The sequence below is a fragment of the Coccinella septempunctata genome, chromosome 9, assembly GCF_907165205.1.
Source record: "Coccinella septempunctata chromosome 9, icCocSept1.1, whole genome shotgun sequence".
Taxonomy (NCBI): Eukaryota; Metazoa; Arthropoda; class Insecta; order Coleoptera; family Coccinellidae; genus Coccinella; species Coccinella septempunctata.
This window is the reverse complement of record NC_058197.1, coordinates 5187373-5214430: the sequence shown is the minus strand read 5'-3', so window position 1 is coordinate 5214430 and position 27058 is coordinate 5187373. Positions and strand designations below refer to the sequence as shown.

Below are 27058 nucleotides of genomic sequence, written 5' to 3'. Positions count from 1 at the left end.
ATTATTTTTTATACTCTATGAGAATATGAATGATTATGCATAATAATTATATAATTCTTATGTAATTTCTTCGATTTATTCGATTTGGAGGACTGTTTAGTGTCCATGGATTTCTCAATAACTTTTTGAATATAAATATTTTCATTTGAAAGCTAACATGTTCTCGATGAAAATGAGAAAGGATATGATATGCATGTGATTCATACTCATCATTTCTCATTTCATTTGGTCCACTATCAGGTTCATGTGTCGATGAAATTATAATAACGCGCTTATTCAAACTCATAATCCAGGTACCGAAGAAAGAAAACCGATTAAATTGAAGATGCCTAAAACTCTGCCGAACTCTTTTCATGAACAAACTAGAACTACCCTGAAAATTCCAAAGGCGCGTAGTAAAACATATTCGTCTCATGCAATAAAAAAGTTATATTAATATATTTTTTAAAAATATGTCATTACAGTTATTAAGAATGAGTTTTTTATCACATATGTGGAATCGGTACCACTTCAAAGCATTATTTCTCTGAAGTCATCGAAATATACCGCCCCTAGAATGGAAAATATATTTTCTAAGCAATTCTTCAGTATATACCTGCTTAGTTCTTTCATTTATAATATTTCTTAAAATCCTAACAGATAAATGTAGATAAGAAATATATAATCAAACTTCCTTTTAAAATATTTTTCAACAGCCATAAAAGAAGAATATTGTCTACATTAGAATACAAATATGACAGCAATGAATGAAAAATTGTCCGAAGATAAGAGTAGCAGGTAGAAAACACACCCTCTCGGAATCACGAATATGCCTAAGTTTCTAAGGAAAATTAAGAATTCCGAGAAGTATTTGAGAATCAATTTCACTTGAATGCATAGAACACATATGCGGTCATACCTAGATCGAGAAACTCTTCATATAACACTAATAGTAGTTTATAACACTAATAGTAGTTAACAAAGCGAGGCAGCTAATTTTTGAAAGAAAGGATTAGAGAAAATAATGAATCTAATGATTGGTATTTGATTATTGAATAAGTAATACTGAATTTTTGGCGTTTTTCATCGGGAAATCGTTTGCTCTTATCAGAGTTTTATGTGAAGAGTTACTAGCTTTCGAGTGGTACACAGTTTTCTAAACATTGTAAACATATTCACTCTGAGTTATTTGAAATCGGCAATGTTCTATAGTACCACGTTCGGAAATACTTTGTTTACCAAACACTCTAGATTTTTCTTGTGATGATATCTATTGTTATAAATAATTGTGTTCTGAATTTCTGCTGCATTTTCATGAAACAATTAGAAAACTTGATTTTTCGATCTGTCATTTTTGACTAAAACGTAGTACATCCTAGAGGTAGGTACAAAACAAGGGAGGTACCTAGTTGCTGAAGACGAGTTGTCCAACGTAATGAGGTGTGCCTTCTCGTCAAATCTCGAATATCTCAAGTCGTTTCGAAAATATCGCACAATTAGTTAAGACACTTGTGTTATTATTCAATACTTTCCTTCGCCATATGCTTTATAATACAATTTATTTCCATCCTAATTCGAAAACGGAGAATTGAATTAGTCCCATTTTTAAGATGTACGCTCAGATAAACTAGAACTAGAATTCTTAGGGGATAATATCTTTTGTGGGGAATAGTATCTGTTCTTTTCATTATATCATCCTTTATACAGGGTGTGGCGTAATGAATAGATAATATGGAGCCTGCAGGTAGAGAACTCTATGGCGGTTCAGAAAAATATATTTTACGTTCAGTAAAAGTGCCTTGGTTTTCGAGATATTCGAGATTTTCGAAAATTCAAGAAAATCACACCCTTCGCCACTATTTTTGCAGGCAAGACTCCAAATGAAGGAATTTTTTCAAACTGTTTTTTGGATAGTATTCCTGGATAGATGCGCTATCGAATGTAAATTATTATTTTTGAGGCGTATGAATAGTTTTTCATAAATAAAAGAATTAACTAAAATTTTCCGTCTTGCTTATTTTTTTTCCTAAGTTCAACCCAGCGTGGTGTGAAAAATAATATGGTTACTTGAGTGCCAAAGCAAGGTAAAACATGCCTGTTTCACTGAGATTCTGAAATGGTATAACTCACTCTATTATCAGCATTTAATACAAAATAAATTTCTATTACAATGAGTCAAGGCAGAGTTTGACGTAAGCCTTTTTCTTTAATTTTTAGCAACTGAAATGAGACTTGCAAGCAGAATGAAGCAATTATTCATAAGAAGTTGTAGAGCATCTATTACAGCTCCTGATACACACTTTGAACACTTTTTGTAAAACTCGATTCAATATTTTAAAATTGGTTTTTTTCCCTCGTATTCTTTGATTGTTAAGCCGTATAGTTATAAAGTTAATAGTTGTTAAGCAAATTTCAAGTAACGAAGTGAATTCTAGCACTTTTGTAATTAAGAAAAAAAGCTGAAAATTTGGTAATTTTTATTGCATTGAGTCAAGACCCTTGTTACAAAAATGCTAAAATTTAATGCATAATTTGAAATTAACTGGAAAATATTTATTTCACAACGTTGGGGTTCAATGATAAAAGAAAACGAGAGAAAATAACAATTTTAAAATATCTTTTCATTGAATGAAGTTTCACAAATCACAAATGATGCTTAATTTGCTCACCATGAGTTCTGATACATGCTCTATAGTCTACACTTTCTAATAAATCATAGCTGTATTGCATGGGTATCTACAATTTTAAAATGAGTAACTTTTCATTGAATTAAATATCACAAAAGATTTTCCAAGAGGCCACCATGAGCTTCAGTAAGTGCTCTATTCCTTCTTATAGACGATTGCTTCATTCTGCTTGCATTTCTCATTTTTGCTGATAAAAATTTAAAAAACACTGTTTACATTAAACTAGGCCTCAACTGATTGCAATAGGAATTTATTTTGTATTAAATTGTGAGAATACAGAGAGTTATACCATTTCGGAATCTCAATGAAACTAGCATGTTTTTTCTTGCATTGGCTCTCAGGTAACCATATTATTTTTTACACCGCGCTAGGTTGAACTTATGAAAAAAAAAAATAGCAAAACGGAAAAGTTGAGTTAGATCTTCTTTTCATGAAGAACTATTCATGCGCCTCAAAAATAATGAATTACATTCGATAGATCATCTATCCAGGAATACTATCCAAAAAACAGTTTGAAAAAATTCCTTCATTTAAAGTCTTGCCTGCAAAACGAGTGGCGAAGAGTGTAATTCTCTTTAATTTTCGAAAATCTCCAATATCTCGAAAACCAAGGCACTTTTACTAAACGTAAAATATATTTTTCTGAACCGCCATAGAGTCCTCTACCCCCAGGCTCAATATTATCCATTCATTACTCCACACCCTGTATACTTGTATGTCTTGAAGGAGTAATGAAATTCTATTCTATTATGGTCATAATGAGAAAACTGGAAGACGTGGTTAATATCATCAGATAAATGAAACACTATATTCCGAAATTCATTTAATCCAAAAAAAGTTTGTGAGATAGCACTAAAAATAACTTTTCTTATGGTTTTTCAACAGCTTGTATCTTTTAAACCGAGCCAATTTGGAAAAATGGTAGAGGAAAAAATGTTTACTTTGATCTCAAGAATCTACTGTTGAAATATTTGTACGAGTCAAAGTGTTGGGGTGGTATCTCAATTGTACCTCAAGTTCTAAGAGTTCTGGGTTGGTGAAAACTTAGGGACTCGAGGATTGAGATTGATAATGCGGATCACTTGATAATGAACGTTTATTTCCTAATCTAACAAACTATATATGGTAAAATTGTATAATGACGTCAAGATTACATAATCGAAATCGACTTACATTTTGCATATTCAGTACATTTTTCTTTACTTGCAAAATTGCTGCAGTTGGATTAGGGAATGTTAGATATTAAAAAAGAAATATTGCAATCCTTTGTCTCACCTGGCCGACTTACACATGAAATAACAATTATGAAAGAGAGAATGATCTAAATAATTTCGAATGGAAATATTTGGTTGAATTGAGTTTATGAATTTTTGATATATCTAATTTTGGGTATTTATTGTACGTTTCGTACACAAAGACTCACCCTGTATGTTGTTTCAGGATCGCACATTGAAACCGCACTTCCCTTGGAAATGCCGGGATAGAATTTATTTGGAGATTTCGGTTATATTCTATATTACCTCTACAGGATATCAAAATTAGTCGTAATTAGAAAATGAAAGAGGAAAAATTATAGAAATTCATATTCATACTCACATATCCGTCGCAACTCGCAATAGAAAAATTCCAATAGTAATCACAAACTGAACCGAAAAGCTATAAAGTCACTGTTTCATAATGTCAATGTCTCGATAGAACACTTCAAACTGATCCCAACATTTTACGAAGTAACTTCCATAAAAGTTTCAGACATGCGCAATGCCTAAGAAGAAATGACGTGATAATTTGGTCCACTATCAGGTTCATGTGTCGATGAAATCTTAATAACGCGCTTATTCAAACTCATAATCGGAGCGGTCATCCATGTACCGAAGAAAGAAAACCGATTAAATTGAAGATGCCTAAAACTCTGCCGAACTCTTTCCATGAACAAACTAGAACTACCCTGAAAATTCCAAAGGCGATAGTAAATGTCGACATTAAAAATTTATCTGAAAAAGCTGTATATACCTAAAACTAGTTAATTAGGACTTTATGGGCTATTGCCATCATTCTGATCAATTACCGCGTTCGGCAATTACCTCAGACATTTCGGATTGGTATGAATCGTTCGTTTACTGTATCCAGATGCAGGATAAACGTTCTATTGAACAAAGGATTCCTATGATAACCTATGATCTGTTGTCACGTGACTAAAATATTCGTCCGCTCTCGGATGGTATTGCCGAACGCGGTAAATGAATCCTAGTACAAATTTTCCCTACCTTTTTTTTTTCAACAATATTCGACATGTTTTCATTGCTCACAGTGCTCACTATCCATGCTATTCATTTTTTTCCGGCAATTTTTGACAGGAATAAAATTGAATATTGATTTAATGTCCGTCATGGGAGCCAAAAATAAAACATATTCGTCTCATGCAATAAAAAAGTTAGATTAATATATTTTTTAAAAATATGTCATTACAGTTATTAAGAATGAGTTTTTTATTCTCATCACATATGTGGAATCGGTACCACTTCAAAGTATTATTTCTCTGAAGTCATCGAAATATACCGCCCCTAGAATGGAAAATATATTTTCTGAGCAATTCTTCAGTATATACCTGCTTAGTTCTTTTATTTATAATATTTCTCTCAAATCCTAACAGATAAATGTAGATAAGAAATATATAATCAAACTTCCTTTTAAAATATTTTTCGACAGCCATAAATGAAGAATGTTGTCTACATTAGAATACAAATATGACAGCAATGAATGAAAAATTGTCCGAAGATAAGAGTAGCAGGTAGAAAACACACCCTTTCGGAATCACGAATATGCCTAAGTTTCTAAGGAAAATTAAGAATTCCGAGAAATATTTGAGAATCAATTTTACTTGAATGCATAGAACACTTATGCGGTCATACCTAGATCGAGAAACTCTATATAACACTAATAGTAGTTGACAAAGCGAGGTAGCTTATTTTTGAAAGAAAGGATTAGAGAAAATAATGAACCTAATGATTGGTATTTGATTATTGAATAAGTAATACTGAATTTTTGGCGGTTTTCATTGAGAAAATCGTTTGCTTTTCTCAGAGTTTCATGTGAAGAGTTACAAGCTTTCGAGTGGTACACAGTTTTCTAAACATTGTAAACATATTCACTCTGAAATCGGCAATGTTCTATAGTACCACGTTCGGAAATACTTTGTTTACCAAACATTCTAGATAAAGAAAAGACTGAACCCTTATATCCTAGCTGGAGATGGTATCTTCAAAAATTTTTGTGATTTGAAAAGCTTTTTTCTCGTGATGATATCTAATGTTATAAATAATTGTGTTCTGAATTTCTGCTGCATTTTCATGAAACAATTAGAAAACTTGATTTTTCGATCTGTCATTTTTGACTAAAACGTGGTGCATCCTAGAGGTAGGTAGAAAACAAGGGAGCAACTGTACCTTGTTGCTGAAGACGAGTTATCCAACGCAATGAGGTGTGCCTTCTCGTCAAATCTCGTTCGAATATCTCAAGTCGTTTCGAAAAAATCGCACAATTAGTTAAGACACTTGTGTTATTATTCAATACTTTCCTTCGCCATATGCTTTATAATACAATTTATTTCCATCCTAATTCGAAAACGGAGAATTGAATTCGTCCCATTTTCAAGATGTACGCTCAGATAAACTAGAACTAGAATTCTTAGGGGATAATATCTTTTGTAGGGAATAGTATCTGTTCTTTTCATTATATCATCCTTTACATACTTGTATGTCTTGAAGGAGTAATGAAATTCTATTCTATTATGGTCATAATGAGAAAACTGGAAGACGTGGTTAATATCATCAGATAAATGAAACACTATATTCCGAAATTCATTTAATCCAAAAACAGTTTGTGAGATAACACTAAAAATAACTTTTCTTATGGTTTTTCAACAGCCTGTATCTTTTAAACCGAGCCAATTTGGAAAAATGGTAGAGGAAAAAATGTTTACTTTGATCTCAAGAATCTACTGTTGAAATATTTGTACGAGTCAAATTGTTGGGGTGGAATCATAATTGTACCTCAAGTTCTAAGAGTTCTGGGTTGGTGAAAACTTAGGGACTCGAGGATTGAGATTGATAATGCGGATCACTTGATAATGAACGTTTATTTCCTAATCTAACAAACTGTATATAGTCAAATTGTATAATGACGTCAAGACCACATAATCGAAATCGACTTCCATTTTGCATATTCAGTACATTTTTCTTTACTTGCAAAATTGCTGCAGTTGGATTAAGAAATGTTAGATATTAAAACAAACTATTGCAATCCTTTGTCTCACCTGGCCGACTTACACAGGAAATTACAATTATGAAAAAGAGAAAGATCTAAATAATTTCGAATGGAAATATTTGGTTGAATTGAGTTTATGAATTTTTGATATATTTAATTTTGGGTGTTTATTGTACGTTTCGTACACAAAGACTCACCCTGTGTGTTGTTTCAGGATTGCACATTGAAACCGCGCTTCCCTTGGAAATGCCGGGATAGAATTTTATTGGGGATTTCGGTTATATTCTATATTACCTCTACAGGATATTAAAATTAGTCGTAATTAGAAAATGAAAGAGGAAAAATTATAGAAATTCATATTCATACTCACATATCCGTCGCAACTCGCAATAGAAAAATTCCAATAGTAATCACAAACTGAACCGAAAAGCTATAAAGTCACTGTTTTATAATGTCAATGTCTCGATAGAACACTTCAAACTGATCCCGACATTTTAAGAAGTAACTTCCATAGAAGTTTCAGACATGCGCAATGCCTAAGAAGACATGACGTGATAATTACGCCATTTTGTTTTGTTCAATTTGCAACTGCTTAATGTACTGAAAGCTATTATTAGAGTCAACATGGAAAATTATGATATTCGTTGAAGTTTCTTGAACTGTGACTAGAAGTAAGATACATAAAATGTGTTTGATTCAAAAAATTTATATCTTTATGTTAGATATTATAATCCATTGTAATCTTACATCACTAATTAAGTATTTGTTACTGTGTAGTTATATAAGGAATTCAATTTATTCTTTATTTTATATGAGAATATAAATAATTATACCTACCTACATATATGTAATTATATAATAACTTTGAAATTCCTTGCAATAGATCGATTTAATCTATTTGATCTGAAGGACAGTTTTGTGTCCATGGATCTCTGAATAACTTTTTGAATATAAATATTTTCATTTGAAAGCTAACGTGTGGAATAGGATATGATATGTATGTGATTGGGAATTCAAAACAAGCGATACGCCCCCTGGTGTCAATTTTTGTAAATAAAAAGTTAATGCACTTATGTTTGTATACATCGAGAAACGGAGAATATTTTGGTGTTTCAATGAGATCTTTCATAAGAAATATGTCTTAATCAGTTGAAAATATATTTATCTATTTCGTGATAATGGGAAAAGCTTCGTGAAGTTTTCATAATTTGTATCCTTCGAGCAAATCTTCGATAACGAATTTCTTGTGAAGATGTCAGTTTTCATCATTTTCCACGATGAAATGAACTTTTGGTCAATGTTTAAGGACATATGTAACTCGTCTTTTTATAGCATAATGAAGCTTTTGTACATTGTACATGTCAAATCAGTTACGAAGAATAGGAGGTGAATTGAATAACCTGGATAAAAAACCTCAAAATTAAAGGATTTACATAAAAAACAAATCTGTTACCCTCAGACAGGAATTTTTTCATCTAGAAAGTGGATATACATATAAATTTCCATAACATTCACACAAAATTCATTCAGAAAATCATTTCTGATTCCCAGTTCAACTTGGACAAGTTTTCTTAGCATCAATGTTGCAATTTTAGCCATTGTATATAATGGAGAAGGTAACATACTCGGAATTTTTTTACTTCATGACATTTATTGACCTAAAATTGATAATAATTAACACACTTGAATCCAGTCTCGAAAACCAATCCTCAAAATTGAGATAAAACAACTACCAACTGAAAAAAAAGATTTATTGGACGAAAATCTCAAAATCCCCTTCAAAAATGACAATAAGGTAGCTACTGCATTAACTTTTTATTTCGAACTGTTAGTAATGTCGGAGCGGTCACTACTCCAGGTACCGGATTCACTCATCGCTGCTTCGCCTTTTCCCACAAGACTTTTCTTGAGATTACTGCTTTCAACAATACAATTCAGATGAGAGTGTGAATTAGAACTTGGTTCAAAGATATTGTTCCGAAAAGTAATGACAAATTTCGATTTCATCTGTCGAGCGTTTTCTGAGATGCCCAACTAATTTATAGAGAGAAAAAATTGAAGATGCCTATAACTCTACCGAACTCTTTCCATGAACAAACAAGAACTGCCCTGAAAATTCCAAGCGCGCATAGTCAATGGTAAATGTCGACGTTCAAAATGTATCTGGTAAAGCTGTATATACCTGAAAGTAGGTAGGTAGGACTTTATGGGCTATTTCCATAATTCTGTTCAATGAATCCTATTACTAATTCTTCACACAAATACATCATCATTACACTTGTACGGACAAACAGACAGTTTTTTGTAAGGTTCTTATCTCTGTTTTTTCATGTATCATACGAAGATATGTATGGTACCCCATTGACATTTTTCCGGTTTATTCGAAGACTTAACAATGAATCTTATCTACTAACTCTAACTCTATCATGTTCCTACATCCTTGAATAGACTAATTAGGCCAGATAAGCAGTTGGCGGTCAGTGCTACTTACCTTCTTTACACTGAGAGAAACGTTTATTTACATACAAATTCATAGTTTGTTAAAACCATATAAATTGAGTGATAATAATCATTATTTATTATGAATGAAATTTATCGAATACAAAAGCTTGAAATAAAATTAACAGCTTAAATACAAATATCAATGAAGTTACAATCGCATTTTCATATGACAAAAAAAAATATATTTTAGTAGAAGATACATGTTTCGGCGCAACAATTTATTAACACGAAGAAGTGTCTTATTTCATTCGATCTTATATAGTTCGAAAATATCTGAGTTTTATGTGCAACTTCCAACTAATAAATATTTGTTGCATAAAAGTAATGAAATACAAGCATATCTTCCTAGTGCAAATTACGTTAACCAAGCTTGTCTTTGATCGGCTGATTTGTTGTTCTGCTTTATCCTGCAGGCCTGCATCCTTCGTGCATCAGCTTCACGCGATCTATTTCTTTTAACGTTTGTGGTGTTTTCTCTTGCCGCTTGGCCATTGCTGATATCGATTTATATTATTCTGCTCTTTCATTCAGTTCCTCATGTATCGGTAAAAAAGTAGGTAATCTACTCGTTTTTCGGATGTTATAATCGGCATTATAACATCACTACAACAGGAAATTTGGAATTTGAAGGATTATCGATGTATTAAAAGATAGGTTCCGTAATTATTTTGTTTCTTCTTTATGGAGCCTGTTGTAACAATGAAATGAACTGACGAGTTAATATTCTAAATCTATTTAATCTAGAAACAAATATTTTCAAGAATTAAAGCAGTCTAATAGACTTTCGATTCAGCGAACAGCTGTTCTATTTTTGAGTGTGTTCTCATAGTCTTGATGTGTTTTATATTGAATATTGTTTAAACTCCAATCTAGTTTTGAATGGAACAGCTGATGTTATAATTATATATTTTTTTGTTCCTTATTCCTGAACACAATAATTACATAGTTGATTCCTTGAAATTATCCCCTATTTTGCAATGCAGTTATTTACTGAAACGGAATTAAAATTTTCATTACCGAGGAAAGTAGTAGGTACAGTTGATGTTCTGGCAAATTTTGTAATGAAAAGAACTTTCTTCAAACATTGATGCCAAAAATTATAGTGAAGGATTGGTGCTGATTACCGATAACGAAAGAAATTTCGCTTTAGTAGTATATTTTTGAAAGAATCAAGATTAAATCAACAACCTTTCATCAAACTTCCTCCTCCCGTTTCTCAATGGCCAATTACACTTCACCTTGCACTTGCACTTAGATTTATATCCAAATAGTCGACAAAGTTTCATGAACCGTGACGGATGGTACTCGATTCTTGTAGAAAACTTGATTCAGATATAAGATATTTAACATCCTTCTGAAAATAACGTTTGGAGTGTTGGACTCTATGTAGGTATAGAGCAATACATAAAATGAGAAAATTCAAAGTCATTCAAACTTTCAGCTTCCACTATCACTATAAATGAGGTGAAAATTTTTTACCATCTGCGATAGATAATGAGAACAGAAACAAAGAAGAAACTTTATATTTAAGTCACAAACTTTAACATATAACGGATCTAAAATAAAGAGGAAGACATTGATTCGGTTTGAAAATAGTTGCGGAAGAAGTTTATGCGATTTGACCACACGAGAATAAGGAACACAAAATTCCACGATATTTGATATTGTTTCTCAGGTATATTACTCTTGTTGTTAAATGCACCGGAGGTAAAACCGTGAATTTTGTGGTCAATTTTGTAAACGGTTGGGGCTTACGGAGCAGCTGGAATTTGATAATGGAAGGGATGTTTTTATTATTCTATTTTTGAAATTGACCACAGCCTTGCTAAACTGAGTTGTGCCTTCGAGTCCATTTCACCTGGTGATAAGGCCGTGTTCTGTGTTTCGGTATATATTATCAGAATGCTATAGAGGACTGAACCCTGGACTGCCCATATTTTTTGGTCCAATAATAATAGTAAAAATAGGAAATAAAGATATGTCATGAATTCGAAAAAACGCCAAAAAATTGAATGCAAATAAATGCCAAAAAATTGCTTCTTTTGGAGAGGATGATTACCCACTGTTCAACCTAACTACTTCGAAATTTTTCGAAATTATGTACCTGACTACTCGAAAAGGCGAAACAGTCGGGGTGTACGATTCGCTAATAACATTCGTCTGTTACTAATGGTTCTTTTCTAATTTATGGCTCTCACGTATAGGTAGTAGTAGGATTGCAGGTGCTGGTAGAGATCGCTGAATGTTTGATGAGAAGTTTCAATCAAATATTCTTCGATTACATAATACATTGAAAAGAAATGTAGGATAGGCATGATGGGTGAAAAAAATTATCTCCAATTCTTAGTAGATTCCACAAAGGCGAAATAGCCTAAAGATTTTAGGCTTTTTTTAGGTAAAGGATAGGTCTGCCTTTATTGCCTACCCTTACTAGCCATATTATGTGCTATCTCAGAAGAAATTTCACCTTTCTTGTGAAGTCAAATAAAACAACTCTGAAATTTCGTAAAATTTATTTTCAATAATTATACTTTTTTACTTTCATGGATGTTCGAACAGCACTATCAAAGAAAAGTCGTAATTTTTCTCTTTCGTTCAGTTATGGTCCATATTTTCTCTCGTCATTCTCCTTGGCCGATCGATTAATCAGTAGTGAAATAATGTGTGTTAAATTTTGGTTCATTATACAATATGTTTTAGGTACCCAAGTTCAGACGTTGTTTCACTTCATATTTCTCGTTTGCCTCTATTGCAAAGTCGGTTATTTGAAATCTTCTAGTTTATATGCAAACGTAAGAATCTACTTCGATTGTGTCAGTGACGTCCATACTTTTCTCATTTTCTTCTTTTTGATTCCAGAAATAATACTTTCTACACACATTAGATATTTTCACCTTCACGGATCTTCGTTCACTTCCGTCTTGAATTGATTAAAAATGTTTCCTCTTCTTATGAATCGTTAATGCCCGTTCATCGTAGGTTCCAAAATCACAAATGTTGCATCTGAGATAAGTCGTCATATGATTGGGACTATCCATTAAATGTTTTATCAATTCAGCTATCGAATTTAAGTGACGAAAACACCCTGGGCATCTCATAGCCAAATTATGATTCCTATTCTTATGTACCATCAGTGTACTGTAGCTAAGTGTTTTAAATTCACAAACCTCACAGTAGAATTTTTTTTCTATTTTATTCCCCTTCTTGAAACAATGAGGTTTGGGTGTTATAACAATCCTGAAAAAGCAAAAATAAATAGTAAAATATTCACTCAGTGATTTTTGATTGAAGTGGCTACAAAATTCCAAGCACAATAAACTGTTTTATATTTATAATAAAATAAAAACCCATTTTGAGAGAAGACAAAATAATTTGATATGATATGATATGATGATTATGCGGAAATGTAAATTTTTGATAGATGTATACTCACTTTTCTTTGTTACCTTCCTTCTTCACCTCGATGTTCAAGTTCTCATCCGACTTGTACCTGTATTTTTTTTCTCGTCTCGGTTGAATTATCTTTTTCTGTGAGTTTCTTTTCCCATATGGTATCATGTGATCAGGATTTTTTCGAAAATGCTCCATGCTTGCATTTGGAGATGTCGTGCAAACACGGCAGATTGGACATTTGTACCAGCGGTATTTATGTATCACAAATATGTGATTCAGAAATATTCTCAAATCTGTCGTCGGAAATGAACAATCTGTGCAGGTAAATTTCTTACTCCTTCTGAAAGAGAATATAATAAGTTATGATGAACTATTCTCGTTCCTTTTAAAATCTCACGAAAGACCCGTAGTTCAGTTGATGTTTCAAAAAACAGTGCATTCGGAAAAACATTTAGGTGAGCTTACAAGTCTAAGGAATCATGGTGAAATGGTTGTGAATCCTTGTTTTCTAAGTTGTCAATAAGTAGTCAATTCGATAATACCAAATAATTTTTATACATACATCTTGCGAAGTATTTTATGTTGTTTTGTTTCTAATGCTGGAATCAAAAGATTATTCTCACATCGGATTACAGAGCCGAACTGACTATTCGTCGCTATTCGTGTGCCTATGTGTTCAATGTTCAGTGTGCGCATATAAGGAATATTCAACAGGTTATTTGGAAGGAGTATTTTGTAGGGGCAATGATAAAGTGATATCTGATGATATATTGATTCAACTCACTTTAAAAACGCAACATGGATTCTCAATTCTTCCCCTTATATGTTGCTTGGACTCAATTTAGTTAAAGTTGTACAATACTTCCATTCGCCCTATACTTCACAACGCTATTTATTTCCATTATGACAGATACGATACAAAGCAAACTTTAAAGCTCATGTTCCCTATCGATTACGAAGTCTATTGCGAATGTAAATTTCATGCCAACTTCCGATCCAAAGTGTCACTCGGTAAGCGAAGCGATTACGAAAAATGCTATTCTTTAATTTCTCCAGATAATTCTAAGTATCTCACAAAAATGTACATCAATATGAGCAACCTATTTTCAACATGAACAACATGATTACAGTACAATTTAAAATATTTGAAATTTCTGAAAAATAATTATAAAAATTTATTATATTTACTTACATAGACGCCCTATTAGCAACAGATGAATGGGGTGCTTTTTCTTTTCCGTTGATAGTAAAATTAACACGTTCATTCGATTGTATCTGCTTGCATCTGAAATGATAAATAAAATTTTTAAATATGCAAACATAACAATTATATATATGACAATGGAACTCAAAAAATCGTGAGTTTCAGAGAGAGATTTAACTGAAACGTAACATTATTATTTTTCACCTTTTCTAAGTTTGCTCAACCTCATATTTTGCACTTACAAGTAACAACTTTTCAGAATTTTTGGTTTGACAATGACGTAAACCAAAACATGTAACCGGATGATTTGAATACAAGGTTCCACCACTGAAATGCTTTATAGACTTTTTCTTTCCTCTTCTTCATACCCAACGCTTCAAAATGAGATTTTATGAGATTATATTATTAAGAGGTCGGCGGAAAAAGTCTGTTCTGCCATGTATCTAATCGGCTTAAGAATAATTCATAATGAGGTTTCATTCGAAGCGCTCTTTCGACTTGACTGAAATATTAGCTATTTATACAACAAGTTCAATGAATTTTAGGTTCTTCGTCGAAAGAGGCCATCACAAAAAAAAAATAATGGTGATCGATAGTGCATTCTTCGATGAAACGAATGAATTGAATACTGAAGGGACGATCAGGATATCGAAGTTTGAAATTGACAGCAAAACGAAGCTTATCGAGTATCTACGAGTACAATCACGAGGCTTTTCTTTAAAAAATATGTTAGCCACATTTTTCCGATGACACGAAAATGTGGTAACGTCAGAGATTTCTGAAAGACAATCACCCACATCGTACTGGCATAGATATATAAACATATTTGTTTAGAATTGATTGAAAGTATTGAAAGCATTATAAGTAATGTATGTATTAAATATGACACATGCCTCTAATTATTTTCACCTGTTGAATTTCTTTCACATAAAGTGTATAAAATAGTTAGGTACTACATATTATAAATTTTGAATTCTGAATTGTTCTCTACTTACTCTTGATTTGGTTGTAAATGTGTTCTGTGGATATGCTGGTCCAGAATATCCCTGAAGTATGAAGAGAATTCGCATTTGGAACACTTGAATACCTGAAAATTCCAAGGAAATTCATTTTATTATTTATAAAAATGAAAACCTAAAACTTGATGAAGGACGCGTCAATTCGAATGATGAGTAAATAAAAATGAAAATGTTCAGATGCATAGGTACATCTAGTACCCGGTACTTGTCTACAAAGAGCTTCGTTTCCAAAGATTCTCTGATACGTCGTGCGTGTAATAATGATTAAAGTACATTATTCGACAACCATTTTCTTTCTCCACCATTTCGTATTTAATTAGATTCGTGTTTCCAACTTCCAAGAATGCAGATATTCTTTCCGTATATTCTCTATGTCTCAGTTGATCAAGCCATAATGTGAATCGTTATTGTTTTTGATTTGTACAGTCCGGAAGATTATCCCAAACAGGATCGAACCCTCGATTGATAACTCAAAGAAGTGTGAACGAGATCTCTACTCAAATTCGAACACCCCCCATATACTCGTGGAGAATCTATACTAAATTTCTTATATATAACTACAAGGTTAGTGTTTCTCTTTTCACAGCAGAATTTAAAGAAGAATGAAATAAACTGTTTCCCTTAAAATCACCTGCTCATGCAAAACAGTCAAAATGACGAAGTTGGAATAAACCTCCATAAAATACATCCGTCTGTGATCTGCATTATCGACAATAATTATTTCATTTCATTATGAAAATAATAAAAATATTCTCCCTATGATTGAATCTGAAATATGGATTCGCTTAGAACAATGCTGGGTGTATGGTTTATGATTGGAAATGAAATTAAATGGCAACTTTGGATGTTCGCGTGTTTGTTCTCATTTCAGCAGTTGAAAATGCATATAATTTAGATGTCTGCACACTCTCGCAAGGCGTCAAAAATGGAGTAAAGGTACGGAAGCACTAATATCACTATATCCTGTCACAATATTTCCACGTTGTTTATCCCTCCTTTTACTATGCAACAAATTTCCCAAATATTTTATGATTGTAACAGGCATCTCGCAACAAATGAACGAGAATCGATATCAATTACAACCTACACAAAGTAGTCTAGAAGTGAGAGGAATGATAGCTTCGGCATCTTGAGTGATTCATATAGGTGATTTTTAGTTAAATTATTTAGATATTTTGATGAGTTCTATTTTATATATTTGAATTAAAAAAATTTCAATACCCGCTGTATAGATGAATGTTTCGGAGCTTTCCATTGAAATTGAATTTCTATCTGCCGACAAATTTTTTATTGTTTATTTCCCATTAAAAATTTATCTTTTATTCATACTTATAGTATATCCAAATCCAAGAGGCCAGCGGTAAACATTGCAGCATGAAGTGATCACGCGTCAAGAACGTGATAACGCAGAGGTGTACTAATAAATTGAATTCCGAGAGCGTTATATTTTAAAACTTTTTGAGTGTTCCAGTTTCGGTGAAAAATGTGTATGCTTATCTACGAGTCTGAGTAATGAACAATTAATCTAAAGTTCCCACTTTAATAAATACTATGTATATAAATGTGTAACAATATTTTTTTTGTAAAAGTGACTACCCCGTAGTGTCGTCAGAAGATGCAGAACTTTCCTCTAAGTTGACGATGACTGGTGTTATATCATCCATAATATTATCCAGTTTCCACATGTCTACCTCAACTTTTTGTTTGACATGTTTCACGCACTTTCTCCATCTTTCGGAAGTAACCCGTGAGAGAGCCTCTTGAAAAAGATTTTGGACGTCAGCCATTTTAAATGTGGTGTTTTTATCTGCCACAAAATTCTTGACATCGGCCCAAATCAATTCAATAGGGCTCAGTTCGCAGTGGTAGGGCGGTAATCTAAGTACAGTAATATTTTGGGCCTTTGCGGTTTCATCCACAATGTATTTTTCAAAGTTTTCTTTGTTCTGCCTGACTATCTGCAACTATTGCGCTTTTATGAGGTCAGGGGTGAAATCAATATTTTTCTCCCTCAACCATTGTTGGATATCACTCTTTCTGAATTGTGAATTAGGAATTTTTTCCATTTTCCTTGAATGGTAAGGAGCATTATCTAAAACTACTATAGAATTTTCCTCCAATTTAGGAACTATACCCTCGACCACTTTTCGAATGACTGACCATCCATTTCTTCATGGTAGTCACCAGTTTTTTTGGATTGGAAAGTCCAGAGTCCTCCAGTTAAAAACCAGTGTCACTGCCAATATGACACACTATAATTCTTTGCCCTTTGCCTGGAAAAATATATTCACTTCATTTGTTTGACATGTTTCACGCACTTTCTCCATCTTTCGGAAGTAACCCGTGAGAGAGCCTCTTGAAAAAGATTTTGGACGTCAGCCATTTTAAATGTGGTGTTTTTATCTGCCACAAAATTCTTGACATCGGCCCAAATCAATTCAATAGGGTTCAGTTCGCAGTGGTAGGGCGGTAATCTAAGTACAGTAATATTTTGGGCCTTTGCGGTTTCATCCACAATGTATTTTTCAAAGTTTTCTTTGTTCTGCCTGACTATCTGCAACTATTGCGCTTTTATGAGGTCAGGGGTGAAATCAATATTTTTCTCCCTCAACCATTGTTGGATATCACTCTTTCTGAATTGTGAATTAGGAATTTTTTCCATTTTCCTTGAATGGTAAGGAGCATTATCTAAAACTACTATAGAATTTTCCTCCAATTTAGGAACTATACCCTCGACCACTTTTCGAATGACTGACCATCCATTTCTTCATGGTAGTCACCAGTTTTTTTGGATTGGAAAGTCCAGAGTCCTCCAGTTAAAAACCAGTGTCACTGCCAATATGACACACTATAATTCTTTGCCCTTTGCCTGGAAAAATATATTCACTTCATTTGAAAAACAATGTTGAAATTGTTTTCCACCAAAAAGGTACTTACATCAAGTTTCACAAAACTTTGATTGCTCGATCAACGATTTGGCATTCGATTTCCGGAATGAAATCATTGAAACTTTCATATTTCCGAATATATTGGAGGAGTAGCAGTTGAGAATCATCAAATGGGCGTGTATAGATAATTATTTGGTGAAAGAATGATATTCAGAATGCTTATGACCAACTTATCGACTGAAAACTAATTGACGTTCATCCGTCACTCGATCGTTGATTCTCTGATCAAGCTTTATGAAACCAAAGGGTTAAACTCAAAATTCAAGACCTTCCCAGACGGATTTTTAATCCAGTAGATAATCCAGCAAGTAACGCTTGCCGAGAAGATGTAACTGTTTCATCGGTCCACACTTTGGATTTAGTATGACCGGTATTTACCCAAGTTCCATCCAAGCAGTAAATCTTCCTGTTTTCATCACGGAAGGTCCTAATTTTCGTGAGATAGTTTCTTCTCCAACATTTAATGTCGTCACGGTTCATTAAAAAACTGTTGCGTTGGCGACGTCCATATTTGAAATTAAGTTTTTCCAATATTATAGAGAAGGTACTCTTCTTAAAATTTGGCAAGTTTGAGTCTTCATTAACTATTTTTAATACTTTCTCTATAGTCGGGTGTTCATTTCTGAAGAAAAACTCGTGAACTTTTCGCCGTATTACATTTTTATCGAAATCTGATAAGGACTCCCATTTGGTGTTCCGATTTTGATTTGTTGCCGGCTGTGATAGAACACCGGAATTTATGTATTCGGAAATAATTCTCCTAACACTTCGAGCTCCAATGCCAACTCTCTGCAACTCGGAGTTCTACGTCCTTTAAACACATTCCTGCATTTTGAATAATCTCAATTTTATAAGTATTCAAAATCATATCTTTTATCTCGGCACTGAAGTGTCGTTTCAGACGTCTCTTTTTTGGAGGACTTTAGTCAACACGCGATTCCTCAGCAGTATCAGTACTTGACATTATCTTAAATGCTTGTAACTTGAATAACTTGCTACAACTATAAACCAATTTACGAAAGAAAAAGCAATGAATGATCTCTGCAGTTCTGCACAACAATTCGCATACAATCAATGAATCAAACGTAATGCGGTACTGCATTACTCCCACCTGCAAACATGGCGTTCCTGATGCTTTGACCAATAAGAGGAGTACCTTAAATAAGATCACGCGTTGGTCAGTTTGTTTACGCTGGCCTCTCGGATTTGGATAGACTATAGTAAAAGTTAAGATTTATGTTTCTTGTAGTTCTGAAAATATGAATTAGAGTTGAAATAACTTTCGTGTAGAACCTCAGTCAGCAGAAACACACGAATAAGAATAATAATTGAATTCATACCTAATAATAGTACAAAACTTACCTTCTGTTTTTGCAGTTTCCGGACACCTTCTCTTATTCTCACTTTTGGCTTGATAACGTCACTGCAAAAATATAAATTCGTTATTCTCTGTATTATTTCTGGAATGAACCGCTATATTGCGGCTTTGGTGAAAATTTTGAAGTCTCTTCGAAATTTCGTGATGAAAAAATATGATTACTAAAACAAAACTGAAAGAATTGTTCATGCAATTCCGAAAATACGTTAAAGAAGTATCATTACGGGTCTACCAAAATTCTTCAATTGTTTTGATATATATTTTTATATATATTTAATTTATTTCGGATTTATATCAAGTTTCAATTAACAAAAAATTATTATGTTTTAAGAATGACGTTATCTGCTTGAATTGTCCAACAAAGCATTTTCCACGTATCTGATTTGAAAATGCATGTAATACACAATTTTCGGTTAGAATAATCATCAGTTAGAAAATGAACATTAATCGTCAGGTGGCGCGAAGTGTGGAACGACCTGCATATAATTTGTTTTGAATATAAGTGGTAGTATATGGTAGAAATCACTCACCTTTTTGGTATCATACTTGTTGGCCTCACACTTTCAACTATTTCGTAATTGCGATTTTTCCATAAACCCGAATTCGTTTTGAAGACGTAGGGTGTGGACTTGGGTACCGATGTTCGGTAACATTCCTTCTGTTGTAAACATTGATCTTTCACTTCGAAAATTTGGGAATAGGTAGGTGGAATTGATGAAGATGAATCGGATTCCGCTAATCCTTCATCACAGATGCCCGAATCTGGTGAAATAATCGAATTTTGGAGTTGAGTGTCCGGTGCTTGATGGGAACTATGTCCATTAAACATATCATCTATTTTTATTGGCTCCTGCTCAAAAAGCGAATTCCAATCCGTCATATATTGGTCGGAATGAGATCGATTTATCAGCGTGGCCGATTCGGCAGAGACATTTGATTCACCCAATCCCAAAATCCTTTCAAATTCGACATCAGTGAGTTGACCATGAATCATTCCGAAGTTGTCGAAGTTGTTCGATGCGGAAGAGACTTTGGCTTTTTCCGAACACAAAACCTTTTCGCAGTGTTGGGAAAATGATTGCTCTGATTCGAAACTCACTCCGTGTTTATTAGACAAGGAAAAATCAGGTTGATTGATATTGTTCGATTCAGCAAAGCTTTTGGTTTCTTCCAGACGCAAAATCATTTCCAATTCCTCATTGCTGAGTTGTTGTGGTGATGGCTGAAGTTCTGAAGTTATTCCGAAGATGTCAAACAATGAATAATCAGATTGATTCATTCTGTTCCCTTCGGCAGATACTTCGGCTTTCTCCACACACAAAATTCTTTCGAATTCCTCATCGCTGAGATGAGGAGTTGATTGCTGTGATCCGAGATTCTTCCCGAAAGTGTTAGTCAAGGAAGAAGCAGGTTGATTGATCTTGTTCGAATCAACAGAGGTTTTGGCTTCTTCCAGACAACAAATCATTTCCATTTCCTCATTGCTTAGTTGGGATATTGATTGCTGAGATTCTAAACTCATTCCGAAGATGTCATCAGACAATGAATAATCATATTGGTACATTTTATTCGTTTGGGCAGAGGCTTTTTCCGAACACAAAACCTTTTCGCTGAGTTCCTGTGATTCGAATCCCATTTCGGAGTTGTAAGACAAGGAAGAATCAGGCTGACAGATCTTGTTCGAGTCAGCGAAGATTTTAGCTTCTGCCAGACGCACAATCATTTCCAATTCCTCATTGCTGTGTTGTTGTGGTGATGGCTGAGGTTCTGAAGTTTTTCCTAAGATGTCAGAAAATGAATAATCAGATTGTTTTTTGTTCGATTCGGCAAAAATTTTGGCTTTCTCCACACACAAAATCCTTTCGAATTCCTCATCGCTGAGATGAGGAGTTGATTGCTGTGATCCGAGATTCTTCCCGAAAGTGTTAGTCAAAGAAGAAGCAGGTTGATTGATCTTGTTCGAATCAACAGAGGTTTTGGCTTCTTCCAGACAACAAATCATTTCCATTTCCTCATTGCTTAGTTGGGGTATTGATTGCTGAGATGCTAAACTCATTCCGAAGATGTCATCATACAATGAATAATCATATTGGTTCATTTTGTAAGATTCGGTAGAGACTTTGGCTTTTTCCGAACACAAAACCTTTTCGCTGAGTTGGGAAGCTGATTGCTGTGATTCGAATCTCACTCCGGAGTTTTTAGACAAAGATGAATCAGGTTGATAGATCTTGTTCGAGTCAGCAAAAATTTTGTCTTCTTCCAAACCCAAATTCTTTTCGATGTCCTTTCTACTGAGTTGGCCAAGTGGTTCGGAACTAATTCCGAAGGCGTTAAACAGGAAAGCGTCCATTCTGTAAAGAAAAAAAAATTAGGATAAAGTAATTGGAAAGAGTATTTTCTGAACATCGATAATTATTCGATAAGAAAAGGAACAATCAACGTCTTACTTATGTTTTGTCCCTCAGGATGTTCATTTTCTTGTCGATATTTATATAAAATACAAGGAAGAGTATTCTGATTTCGCGCTTCAAATTGAAAATCATAAAACTGTTATTATGAGTTGTGTGTTTTCAATTAACGGGCTTATGAGGTACCTCATTACACTTACCTTTGTTAAAACTCATACATATGCTATATTGTTTGATAGTCAAAATGGAATGTGGTAGTGAAGAAGAAGAGGAAAACGAACAACATCAAACTGGATACATTCGCTCCAAAGAGTCACCAAAGCAATACAAGCGCAACAAGAAAATCCTCAAAACCAATAATTGGTACTCAGAAAACTAACTCAGTGGTACCTAAAATGATAATGTCATACATTCATGTATTCCGACTAAATCCTGACACTACAGAGAATAAGCTGTGTTATGTTTTCAAACCGCATATACCAGACTTTAAATGTGAAAAATTGAAATCAAGACAACCGGAGATATATTCATCATTCAAAGTTCCATTTCCGGCAGAATATTTGCAGGATGCCATGAGTGCAGATTTTTGGCCGGAAGGAGTAGCTGTTAATAGGATTTTCTTCAAGCGTCACCAGTCGGTTCCAGTGCTTCAACAAATAAACAAAACGTCATCAGCTTCCAGGATAATAAGCAATGGCAAAGCTTCTCGAATGACTTCATAAATATTTTCAATATACATTTTCCCTTGAAATATATTACACTGGATACTCATTGATGCTAGAAATTAAAACCTCGGATAATAAGACTAAAGCCATGTGGAAAATATGCAATGAAATTAGGAATGAAGGCAGTTTTAAAAATACAACTTCTAAATCACCTCAGGAAACAGCGGATGATTACAATGAATTATTGGTTCAATTGATCCCGAACATGATGAAAAATCTCAATAATTCAAAATTTGCTTGCAATATTGAAACCAATACATCTTTTTACGTGAAGCCCTTTACCATAGAGGAGATTGTTGAGATATTTAGGAAACTGAAAAGCAATTCAAGTTCTGGAATTGGCGAAATTCCAGTTAAAATTGTTCAATTGAGTGTTGATGCTATCTCTTCAATATTGTGTCATATAGTGAAGGTTTGGGGTGTTTCCTGAGCAGCTGAAGCTATCGGTGATAATTCCAATATTCAAGTATGGGGATCCTGAGGACTGGAAAAACTATAGGCCTATAAGCCTGTTGAATAGTTTTTCGAAAGTATTTGAGCTAGCAGTGGTGACTAGACTTCTGATATATTACAATATTCATGATCTTTTCCATCCGTCTCAACATGGATTTTTGAAAAATCGGTCCACCCAAACGGCTATATATTTCAATTCACTAATAATATTTTGAAATTCCTGGAAAAAGGAATGTTAGTCTCAGGATTATTCATCGATCTATTTAAGGCATTTGATTGCCTGAATAAAGATTTTCTCATTGAAAATCTCGGAAAATATGGAATTGTGGGTGTTCGATATTTTCTCTTCTCCATTATTCATTATAATTTTTCTTTATTATTTCTCTGGGAGGAAATTCACCTCAAATATTGTTTGTTCACTTTGGAATTCCTTATTGATTTGAATTACGTGGACTTGTTTAGGGTAGCACATGTTCGTGGTGTGATGTGGAAACCAGTACGAAGTCAATCGCCGCAAGAACCTCTACGAAGTGTTCACGAAATTCGCTATCATTGCATGAGATAGCACTTTTCTACACTCGATTTTAGTATTCGTTTGCTGATTGAATTTACACCAGTGTAGAGGACATCTACATCTCTTTTTTGTAGATAAACTACATTTCCTTCACACTGGTGTAAATCAAATCGACATCGAGTGTAGAAAAGTGCTACACTTTTTATGCAAACGAAAGGACCTAATGATAAATGATATGTGTGAAGTTGCAGATTCGATCGAAGATACCGAGTCGACGAATTTTGTGGATGATTCCAAATATTCAATAGCGGAACGTAATATAAGTGAACTGCAGCTGAAATGCGAAGTTATATACCAACGTGGCTATCAAGGAACAATTTCAGTTTGAATAGAAAGAAGACGGACATTATGGTTTTTCGTTCCAACAGATTGAAAGAGGACAAGCTGATGATTGATTTGGGTGAGGACAAAGTGAAAACATCATTAATAATAAGAAAAGAATCAGCTTTGTTCAAAGCTTTGGATATGTATATTTTGAAGAGGGTTGGTGAGATACAGCATCCTTGTCATTGCCTTTCGTTACTGAAAACTCCTTGGTAACATATCTGCCTGATTCAACCTTAGATTTTGAGTCTATATATAGTTCTTTCAATGCCTGTATGTACGTATGATTTATATTAGACTGCTCCAGTACTTCCAACAGTTTTGTAATTGCAACGGTATCATACGCTTTTTAAAGGTCCACGAATTTTATATGTGTTTCTATGTTTCTAGCTGCCCTTTTCTCAATAACCTGTTGTAGACAGAATACATTATCGGTGCATGACCTTCCTGCACGAAATCTACTCTGCTATTCCCCCTCCCCCCTTCACGGCAGACAAGAAAGAAAAACGAAATATTTAAATGTGAAGCATGATTGACGAATGGCAACTTGTGTGGGAAAGAGGCGAGACAATGAGATGTAGAGTTCCAGAATTACATCTCGGAGGAAAGAGAGCGAGCAGACTTTGCTCTGATTCGTAGATATACGTAGATCTGCGCTTTTATTGGACGGTATTGACGTAACAGATTGAAAAGAATGAAAAGATGCGATTCTGGAACGAGCCAAGAGAATTTTAGAGATCTAGGCAATGAGAGACTCGGGTCGACATTCAAAGCAACTCAGTTGTTGACTGGGCATGGACACATGTTAGCCTACCTAAGCATCTTTAAATTGAGACCCACAGATGGAGAGTGCGAGTGCAAAACAGGGCGTGATGACATGGAACACATCATGATATACTGCAGGCTGGATCACAGGGTCGAAGCGTAACGAAACATAAAAACAAAGTACTGGAACCTAAGATTAGAACTAAGAGACAAAAAAAATTTCAACAAAAAGGATATAGAGAAGATGAACGAGTGGGCTCAGAGACTCATACCCGACAGTGACATCACATCACATCCCGCCTTTAGGTGCCTCTCAATTGAGGTTGGACTAGTGCGGGTACGTGGTCGATTGATAAGGAATTAAAAGTAATGTAAAAAAGTCTACATATGTAGGTATGTGATGGCATATAGGCGCACAATGTTGACGAATTGCTTCATTCCTCATCTGCGATAATCAGTTCTTGCAAAAAAGAGTTCTTGTTTCTTCCCTCCACATCCACATAGTCTTTCTCAACTGCAAAACTGACCGCCATTTTCAATAGCCAATTGAGCCATTCTTTCGATCCTTACTTTGTAATCTTTTGAACGACATAATAACATTATGTTAGGCATAATGAGGTAACTTTCTCATTCATCCACTCCATCACTAGCAGCGCAAGGCAAGTGATTGGCAGGTCCCCACACTCTTTATGATCATTGGCTACCTTAGTACCTATAGAAGACCGCCACTAGTACGATGTTCATTGGCTCGCGAGTTGACTTATTGGCAAGTGTCAACGGTCGCGCTTACTGGTTTTGATAGCAGCTAGAAATTCGAATTTCCAACAATACAGAAATAATAAAAAATCAACATCACCTGTAAACATGGGATTATTCCATTGTGCAAATTTCGGATTATAAACAAACAAAAAAGATTTAGAATCGATTATAATGATTCCCACAGTAGCGCCTATAACCAGAATTTTATTTTTGAGTTCATGCGGTATAACATTGTCTACAAATCATACCTTGGTATCACCATTTACTCCAATGAACAAGGATGAATCATCCTACGGCCAATATATTATAGATTGCTTTGTTAGTTTCGCCATAAATTAAACTATAGAATTACTCCCCGATTTCTGAATTATACCGCGAAAAATTCAATTATTATTACGTGACCGATTTTCATGATAGGTATAATTTATTACGATACGTTCGATCCGAGGACAGCCCAAGACACCAGTTCAAAATGAATGAATATAAGTTCAAACACTCACTAATAAAATTCACAAAATTTTTGTTGTGACCCGTCTCATTTCAGTTCAAAGTTGTAAGCCGAGTCTTTATTAACGTAAAAATGGTGTAACAATAATAGCACTCACAAAATCTCAAGAGAAGAGGTATCTCGGCTCGGCTGAAAGAATTCTTTTGTTCAGTTATTGTTTTTGAATGGAAAATCAATGTGCGTATATATCTTAGTTACTGAAGTTTTGATTTTGGCAAATTGAACAAATTTTTTTATGGAGAGATAAATGAAATGGGAAGGAAATAGTTATAATAAATTCCATGATTCACGTATATATAATGCAAGAATTTGAATAATACAGATAACAACCATATGAGAGTCAAATTGAAGAATTAACATTGGAGACAAGAAAGAAATGAGAAAATTTATGATTATGGAAGACATCATAAGTAATCAGGCTAGGTAAATCAGCGTGAGGAAAGTTTTATCAGAAGATTTGAGCATCAACATATCGAGAAGTACCTAATATTGATTTAGCACGTTAGTGAAGAATTTCACAAAAATTCCAAAGGCGCATAGTAAATGTCGACATTAAAAATTTATCTGAAAAAGCTGTATATACCTAAAACTAGTTAATTAGGACTTTATGGGCTATTGCCATCATTCTGATCAATTACCGCGTTCGGCAATTACCTCAGACATTTCGGATTGGTATGAATCGTTCGTTTACTGTATCCAGATGCAGGATAAACGTTCTATTGAACAAAGGATTCCTATGATAACCTATGATCTGTTGTCACGTGACTAAAATATTCGTCCGCTCTCGGATGGTATTGCCGAACGCGGTAAATGAATCCTAGTACAAATTTTCCCTACCTTTTTTTTCAACAATATTCGACATGTTTTTATTGCTCACAGTGCTCACTATCCATGCTATTCATTTTTTTCCGGCAATTTTTGACAGGAATAAAATTGAATATTGATTTAATGTCCGTCATGGGAGCCAAAAATAAAACATATTCGTCTCATGCAATAAAAAAGTTAGATTAATATATTTTTTAAAAATATGTCATTACAGTTATTAAGAATGAGTTTTTTATTCTCATCACATATGTGGAATCGGTACCACTTCAAAGTATTATTTCTCTGAAGTCATCGAAATATACCGCCCCTAGAATGGAAAATATATTTTCTGAGCAATTCTTCAG

At 33.9% G+C, this 27058-nt stretch overlaps 1 protein-coding gene across 1 annotated transcript; it reads right to left on the bottom strand.

The window, feature by feature from the left end:
• Nucleotides 1-14012: 14012 nt before the first annotated feature.
• Nucleotides 14013-22062, bottom strand: LOC123321013. The gene is made up of 6 exons (XM_044908515.1): nt 21982-22062; nt 20936-21724; nt 19904-20716; nt 19358-19418; nt 15024-15115; nt 14013-14109 (listed from the first exon to the last, which is right to left on the bottom strand). The coding sequence occupies exons 2-6, from the start codon at nt 21721-21723 to the stop codon at nt 14013-14015; spliced, it is 1851 nt and encodes a 616-aa protein (XP_044764450.1). The 5' UTR covers nt 21724; nt 21982-22062.
• Between the last annotated feature and the right edge of the window lie 4996 nt (nt 22063-27058).

Bases quoted from the DNA above. Each gene is read 5' to 3' on its own strand.
- LOC123321013 (XM_044908515.1), bottom strand. From the start codon at position 21,723: ATGGACGCTTTCCTGTTTAACGCCTTCGGAATTAGTTCCGAACCACTT. The intron at 19,419-19,903 runs GTGAGTGATTTC...ATATTTTTGCAG, and splicing joins ACAAGTATGATACCAAAAAG to TGACGTTATCAAGCCAAAAG. The intron at 14,110-15,023 runs GTAAGTAGAGAA...TTATCATTTCAG, and splicing joins CATTTACAACCAAATCAAGA to ATGCAAGCAGATACAATCGA.